This window comes from Hylobates moloch, unplaced genomic scaffold (assembly GCF_009828535.3).
Source record: "Hylobates moloch isolate HMO894 unplaced genomic scaffold, HMol_V3 SCAFFOLD_6, whole genome shotgun sequence".
NCBI classification, from domain to species: Eukaryota; Metazoa; Chordata; class Mammalia; order Primates; family Hylobatidae; genus Hylobates; species Hylobates moloch.
The window spans coordinates 107,798,649-107,807,071 of NW_026652281.1; the positions used below are offsets into that span (position 1 = coordinate 107,798,649).

The following is an 8,423-nucleotide window of genomic DNA, read 5'->3' on the forward strand; positions in this document are numbered from 1 at the left end:
TCGCTTGAGTCCAGGAGTTTGAGACCAGCCTGGGCAACATAGCAAGACCTCATCTCTACAATAAGTTTAAATGTTAGCTGGGCATGGTGGCCTATGCCTGTGGTCCCAGCTACTCGGCAGGCTGAGTGGGAGGATAGCTTGAGCCGGGGGGAGGTTAAGCTGCTGTGAGCTGTGATCACACCACTGTACTCCAGCCTGAATGACAGAGCAAGACTGTCAAAAAAAAAAAGAAGAGAGAGAGAAAAAGAAGGCATCTCTTCCTCTTCCTCCAGATGTTTTTCTTCCATCTGTTAGAAAATTGGCTTAGCATACTTCTTTTTTAGGAGTCACTTTAATGACTTCACACTGAAAACCGTGATTATAAGTGTACAAATCTACGTGTCTCTGCCATAAATGGTGCCTTCTCAGAGATGTCACCTTTGTGTGAGATGCCACCAGCACAAGCCAGAGGGGGAGGCCTAGTGGCAACTCCACAACTCTGGCCTCGGGTTGGACAGCAGAGTCAAGTTTTCTTTTCCCAGGAAGATAGAAGAGGCCTGACTCGGAAGGAGGGGTGACAGACCTGTGCTCCCACTTCTGACAGTCTCGTTTTCTTCTTGTACCCAAGCCCTGCTGCCTGCCCCAGCGGTCTGTGCCCAAAGACACCTGTAGGCTCTACCGAGAGAACGATCAGATTATGACCAACTTGGAGCAATGGACAAAACAGCAGAAGTGAGTATGGGAGGAAAAAGGAAGGCAGAGTCCGAGGCCTGGACTGAGCCGAGGAGCCACATGGGTGCCAAAGATTAGTCACACACACCCCTGCACTCCTGGAAAACAGATCCAGTCTCAGCCCACACCCAAGGGATGGAAATAAGATGGAGAGGAGGGCTCAACCCTTCAGGTAGGCCTGGAAAGCCCTCTGCTGACCTGGAAACAGCGGCGGCAAGAAGGAAGGGGTGCTTTGCTCAGCAACAAGAAGGAAGGGGGACATTGGCTCAGATGTCCTCCTCCCATCCCGGGATCCAGCTTCACTGCCTGGCCGACTTGAACTCCTTCCCTTGAACTCACCTGGGGCTCACAGGGATTTTGCATAGGAGTTGAGTTCAGAGAGTCCTCTGAATTCCCAGGTGCTAGGAAGGCCCTAGCTCTGGGGACAGGGTGATGCATGGGGGACCTGGGATGCAGCAGCAGTCTTGCTGAGAACCAAGCATCCCATTCAGCCAGCTGCACCCTTGCTCATGGGAGGCTGGCGACTGGCTGCTCTTTTCTCCTGTGATTTTATTACAGGGTCGCCGATGAGAAACTAGAAAACAAGCTCCAAGAGCAGGTGAAATACATCGCCAAGCTGAGTGGTGAAAAGGAGTAAGTCATCTTACACCACCCTGGCTGCTTCCTGGGAGATGACAAGAAGGGTCAGCAGGGAGCCAGGGCTGGCTTTAGCCCTTGATAGGGGGATCAGCCCAGGAAAGGCCTGGTGCTTTGGAAAGACCCCCAGGTCCCGAATCTGCATCTATGTGACCTTGGGCATATCACCTGACCTCTCAGGGCGTTAGTTCTCTCACCAAAAATCCAAAGGGAGTTTAGTAGTCTTTTTGCTCCTTCCTGCTCTCATGGTTCTCAGAGGTCAAGGGTGCTAAGCAGGGAACAGGCACTGAAAGGCAGACTGAATTAGTTAGGGCAGGGGCTGACATGTTCTAACAGATCCCAAGTGAAGGAACAAACAAGGAACATCTCTTCATGAAATCATCAGGTGAGCAGGCCAGGTTGGAGAAGCCCTTCTCTTCCACCTGGTCATCTGGGGGCCTGTGGTCTTGCTTCCCCTCATGGTCAAAGCTGGGTCCACTAAGACGGAGGTATGTGAGGATTGTTACCAGTTTGAGAATGGAGGTGAAGGTATGAAGGTCTAAAACTGAGATTTTGGAGGTGGCAAAGTAACAAGTAACAACAAGCCTTAGGACAGTGCTTCCCAACCTTTTCTCAGGGAACACTTAGAAAACGACCATGCCTTACGTAACACCATGGATATTATGCAGCTATCAAAAAGAATGAGGTCATGTCTTTGTGGGAATATGGATGGAGCTAGAGGCTATTATCCTTAGCAAACTGACACAGGAATAGAAAACCAAGTACCACATGTTCTCACTTGTAAGTGGGAGCTAAATGATGAGAACTTATGAACATAAAGAAGGAAACAACAGACACTGGGATCTGTCTGAGGGTGGAGGGTGGGAGGAGGGAGAGGAGCAGAAAAGATAACAATTGGGTACTGGGCTTAATTCCTGGGTGATGAAATAATATGTACAACAAACTCCTGTGACATGAGTTTACTGATGTAACATGTACCCCTGAACCTAAAATAAAAGTGAAAATAAAATAAAAGTGAAAAAGAAAATGACCACAGTTTAGGATCACTTGAGGCCAGGAGTTTAAGACTAGCCTGGGCAACAGCAGGGCCCTGTCTCTACAAAAAATTTAAAAATTAGCCTAACTAGGCATGGTGGTGCACACGTACAATCCCAGCTAATTGGGAGGCTGGGTGGGAGGATTGCTTGAGCCCAAGAGGTTGAGGCTGCGGTGACCTATGTTCACACCACTGTACTCTGGCCTGGGTGACAGAATGAGACCCCGTCTCTAAAAAAGGATAAAAGTAACCACATTTGTTTGGCATACTTGTGACAAAGCTGACCAAGCAGTGGCTGCCTCAGAGCCTGCCCCCAAGGGCTGCGGACATCTCCGAACACCTGGAATCCATTCGTGGCACCCCAGGTGGAAAGCCCTATTCTAGGCTTTGGTCTTAGGTACATGGCTGAGTTGAAGAGAAGGATGAGACCTTTGGAATAGGGAGGCCAATGAATTGAGAAGCCAGGATGTGGATGAGCTGTATGGGATATTGAAGGCTTTGGGGACGCTGACAGGAGGGAGCCAGAGAGCCAGGGAAGGAGGGCACTTCTGAGACCCCCTCTCCAGACCCAGCAGCACTGGGAGTGAGGGGCTACTGGGTGGGGGAAGAGGCGTCCTTAAGGTTGGCCAGCTTTGTAGAGAGCAAAAGGGTAGAGCATATGCCCAGAGAAGAGGTTGAGGATGAATTCTCTACTTGATTTCCTCTAGAAAAGACCACGAAACTTTTTACTAGGGTGTAACTAAAAGAAAAGTTGTCAGATTCTGAAGGTAACAGATAACTTCAGTCTTTGTCTTCTATTGTGCCAAGTCCAGGAAGTTCTCTTTCACAAAGAACTCACTCTTGAGCTTTCCTATTCTTATTTGAAAGAAAACCATCTTTTAATGATGATAGTAGCTCAACTAATACATATTATTTGCTGTGCGTGAGGTACTAAGTGTTGACACATACAAGCTCATTTCATCTTCATAAGACCTCCTGCATTCAGTATAGTCATGATCCCCATTTATGGATGAGGAAAGAGAGGACCTGGGAAACTAAGTAACTTGCCCTTGGTCTCAAAACTAATAAGTGGCAGAGTCACAATTCCAACGTGGGAAGTCTGGTTTCAGAGCCCACTTTCACCTACTGCCCTTAACATTAGTTTGGAGACACACAACAGTGATAATAAAAGTTGCCATTTATTGAGCCACAGGGAATGCGCTAAATTATCTTTCCCCTCCTCTACATGGCAACCTCCATTTCCTCATCTGTAAAATGGGATAAGTAACTTACCCAAGTTCTTGACAGAGCTGGGATCTCCTGTGCTCCCGACTCTTCAGCGAAGGGAAGCGGAGAGAACGCGGGCTTTGGCATTGGTGCTGGGTGAGAGTGTTTCCAAGGCACGGCCATGAGAACCCGATGACACATGCTCACAGTTGTCGCAACCAGCCTTCTGGCTCTTCAAGTCAAATTTCTATCATTTATCAAACCAGATCCTCGTATGAATCCCATCAGTCAGGCCAGGCCTGACTGTCCCCGTCTGACAGATAAGAAAACAGGCCCAGAGCTGGCAGAGTTGGGCAGAAGTACCAGCTCCTGGTCCACTTGGACCCCAGGCCTGGGCTTCTTTCACAGGACACACATAGGCCTCCATTTCTACAGAGCATGTGTAACAGGCCAGCTCTGAACAGACCTGGGCGTCTATGCTGTCTTACCTGTGACACCTTTGTCTGTCCTTTCTAGCAGGGAACCAAGCAGAGCCAGCAGCCCCACACAACCTGTCCTTCCTCTCCTTCCCACAGCCACCTCCACAATGTAATCGCCCACCTGCATCAGGAAAACAAGAAGCTGAAGAAGGAGATAGAAGAGAAGAAGACGAAAGCTGAGAACACAAGGCTATGCACCAAAGCCCTAGGCCTGAGCAGAACGGAGTCCACACAGAGGGAGAAAGTGTGCAGCGCCTTGGGCTGGAAGGGGTTGCCCCAGGATGTGGGTCAAAGAATGGACCTCACCAAGTACATCGGGATGCCTCACTGCCCGGGTATGTCTGCCATTTGTCAAAAAAAAAGTGTGATTTTTTTCTTTAAATCACTGGATTGAGAATTCAAGTAAGAAGAAAATAGGCCTTTTCTGACCTCAAGTCATTTTCTTAGCTAATTTGGACCAAAGATCATTGTTTTCACATCTGTAAAGGGAGGAGGCAAATTAAGACCCCTTCTGATCTAAGAACATCTGAAGCATACCCAAGTGCCTCACATCTCAGACCTGTCCCCTCCCCTGACCCAGGCCCATTTTTAGGGAACAGGTAGAAGTGGTATCTTCCTTCTATGTCTGGAAACCCTGTAAGAGCACCCCAGCCACCTACCCAGCCTGGGTCCACAGCCACCTTTCCTGCCACCTGTAAACTCCATGTTACCCCAGAGGCAAGAAGTCACCCTGCGGCAGAGCTGCCTGGCCATGCAGCCAGCCCTTGAGGAATCACCTCGTTAATTTCTCCTCCAATCAAAACTCTCATTTCCTCCCTGTTCCCTCAGGTTCCTCGTATTGCTAGAATCCACATCTAGCCCTGAGCAGCATTTCCACGCGTGTTTCTTCAGAGGACAGTGAGTTCCCAGCCCTCCCTCTATCTTGACCTGGATCAGCTCTTACAGGAATACATCACGGTCCCAGCCTATTTTGCAAGACACTAACTTTTATTGAGTTTTGTCCACTTCCTGCCACGGAGTGAGCTTTAGAACCGTACTACCATCTCCAGGCCCAAACTCTGAAATAAAGACATGAGCATGAGCACAGCAGTTGTGGTGAGCTCTTGGCGTCTTGCAGACATTTCTGCCCCACAATCCCCCAGCAACATGCTCATCCTGTTTTCTCTGGATTCTAAGAGATATTGCTCTCTTCCATATACGGGGAAGCCATAATCCCCAATGCAAGCTTCTGGATTTGTTTTTAAACCAACAAAAGTGATAAGTAGCTCCTTTTTTTTTTCTTTCCATTACTATCTGAAACTTAAAAAGAGAAAGTCTAAAAACTCCAAAAAGGAAGTAATCCTGAGACCCCAAAGAAAGGAAGAGCAGTAAGGGCTGTATTTTCCAAATGGGGGAGCAAGAGCACACCACCTGCCCCCACCCCACCACCGGACTCCACATTGCATTCCTCCTAACAATTTTATTTTCCTCCCCAGCCACCTCAATACAAGTGAAATTCCATTATGACAAACTCCAAGGACAGCTAATAGTTTATTCTGGTAGGATTTTGTTAAACTGAGTACATGTCTAGAATTTATATTTCTAGTCTATAGGAAGTGGAGACAACTCACTACTAGGGTAATATTAATATAAGAGAAAGAAATGAAAGATCTTACACTTCTGAGGGGGGCAGTAAAAGTGAAGGAAGAAACCCACTGGTTAGCAATGATTCTTCAATATTCTTCCTGGGTCTAATAAAGGCCAAGCAAATTCACTGCTAATAGGAACACTAACATGTTACATAGGATGCCCCTGACAGAACTTGGGAAGGGCAGTTCCAGAAATGCAGTGTGAGCTAGGAGTGACAGGCATCTCTGGTAGTTTCTGTTATGATAGTTGTTGTCTGTTTAAGCTCTTTGAACTATGTTCCCCCATGTGGTTTAGAATATGGGTTTGTTTTCTAGAGAAAACAAAGATTGAAAAGTCTAGTACTAATCTAGCCTGTGGCTTACTTTATTCAAACTAAAGTTCAATGCCATTAAAATCCCCAGCCTAGTCTACTAGAAAGAGATTTTATCTCTATAATTTACCAAAATATTTCATATATGTTGGCCAATCTCTGGTTTCTTTGAATGTTGTACATCTTTCCAAAGTTATCTTTCACTTCCTGTGGAGTGATTACACCAGAGCAAAGCAGGTAGTCAGTTATGGAGAGCTAATTGGTAGCAGAGCCAGAAAAACATCGACATATTACCCAGCCATCTGACTGTGACAGCCCAGCCAGGCAGAAGACCTGGCTGAGTACAGGGAATGAATTTAGAGAAGTGCAGTTTCTCTAAAGACAGGAGGAAGGGCAGGGAAACTGAGTGTTGCCTGCCTATAATTTGTTAAGAAATAACTAAGGAATTGAGTTCCTAAAAAGTAGTTCGAACAGCTGATATTCAAAAGAAATGGTTACAACAACACTCTTTTATGAATTTTTTTAAAAAGCATTCAAAAAATGAGGATTAGAAGGAAACTACCTCAGCATAATAAAACCACATATGAAAAACCCAGAACAAACATTGTACTCAATGGTGAAAGACTGAAAGCTTTTCCTCTAAGATCAGGAATAAGGCAAGAACACCTACTTTGCCACTTCTATTCAGCATCGTACTGGCAGTTCTAGCCAGAGCAATTAGGCAAGACAGAGAAATAAAAGGGATTCAAATTGGAAAGGAAGAAGTAAAACTATCTGTGTTCACAGATCTTATATGTAAAAAACCCTAAAGACTCTACAGACCACCCCCCCTCCCAAAAAAAAGCCTGGTAGAACTAATAATGAATTCAGCAAAGTAACAGGATACAAAGTCAACACACAAAAATGAGTTGCAGGTTTACATAACAACAATTAATAATCTGAAAAGGAAATTATAAAAATAATTTCATTTATAATAGCATCAAAAATAAACAAATACCTGGGAATTAACCAAGGCAGTAAAAGACTTGTACAATGAAAACTGTAAAACATTACTGAGAGAAATTAAAGAAGACATAAACAGAAACACATCCCATGTTCATGGATTGAAAGACTTAATATTAAGATGTCAATATACACAAAGTGATCTACGGATTCAATGTAATCTCTGTCAAAATCTCAATTTTTTTTTTTTTTTTTTGCAGAAATAGGAAAACTCAACCTAAAACTCACATGGAATCTTAAGGGATCCCAACAGCCAAAACAGTCTCAAAAAAGAAGAACAAAGCTGAAGAACTTGCTGATTTCAAAACTTACTACAAACCTACAGTAATCAAAATAGTGTGGTACTGCCATATAAATCAAAAGACAGACATACAAACCAATGGAATAGACTAGAAAGAATCCCAGAAATAAACCCTCACATATATGGTCAAATAATTTTGACAAGGATGCCAAGACTATGAAATGGGGAAAGGAAAGTTTTTGTTTTTGTTTTCCAACAAATGGTGCTGGGAAAACTGAATATTTGCATGCAAAAGAATAAAGCTGTGCCCTTACCTAATACCTTATACAAAAATTAACTCAAAATGGATCAAAGACCTAAATGTAGCCACTAAAACTATAAAACTCATAGAAGAAAACATAGAACAAACCTTTCATGGCACTGGATTTGGCAGTGATTAGTTCACCAAAGGCACAGGCACCAAAAGAAATAATAGACAAATTAGACATCATGAAACTTTTAAAATTTTGTGCATCAAAAGCAATATCAACAGAGTAAAAAGGCAACCCACAGGAGAAAATATTTCCAAATCATATCTCTGATGTTACATATCCAGAATATATAGAGAACTCCTAAAACTCAAGAAACAAACAACCCAGTTCAAAAATGGGCAGAGCACATGCCAAAGAATGAAACTGGACCCCTATCTTTCACCATATACAAAAATTAACTCCAGATGGATTAAAGATTTAAATGCAAGACCTCAAACTATAGAAATCGTTATCGCCTGTAATCCCAGCACTTTGGGAGGCTGAGGCGGGCGGATCACGAGGACAGGAGATCAAGACCATCCTGGCTAACACGGTGAAACCCCATCTCTACTAAAAAAAGGAAAAAAAAATTAGCCGGGCATGGTGGTGGGCACCTGTAGTCCCAGCTACTAGGGAGGCTGAGGCAGGAGAATGGCATGAACCCGGGAGGCAGAGCTTGCATTGAGCAGAGATCGTGCCACTGCACTCCAGCCTGGCGACAGAGTGAGACTAGTACTCAAAAAAAAAAAAAAAAATTTGTTATCAGGCCAGGTGTGGTGGCTCACACCTGTAATCCCAGCACTTTGGGAGGCCAAGGCAAGTGGATCAAAAAGTCAACAGATCGAGACCATCCTGGCCAACATAGTGAAACCCCAACTCTACT

General features: G+C 44.8%; 1 protein-coding gene across 7 annotated transcripts in view; it reads left to right on the plus strand.

Moving 5' to 3' along the window:
- The window catches only part of PMFBP1 (polyamine modulated factor 1 binding protein 1), an 86,390-nt gene extending 78,187 nt beyond the window's left edge, over positions 1-8,203 (plus strand). For 4 of the 7 annotated variants that reach the window (XM_058441163.1, XM_058441165.1, XM_058441166.1 and 1 more), the window contains 4 exons: positions 608-711; positions 1,270-1,344; positions 4,165-4,403; positions 4,897-5,141. In XM_058441163.1, the coding sequence (XP_058297146.1) occupies positions 608-711; positions 1,270-1,344; positions 4,165-4,403; positions 4,897-4,913 (435 nt within the window). In that variant the 3' untranslated portion in view covers positions 4,914-5,141. Of the gene's footprint in view, positions 1-607; positions 712-1,269; positions 1,345-4,164; positions 4,404-4,896; positions 5,155-7,209 lie in introns of those variants that run through there. The other 3 variants (XR_009214241.1, XM_032157795.2, XR_009214242.1) reach the window with 3 other exon arrangements.
- Positions 8,204-8,423: the final 220 nt, after the last annotated feature.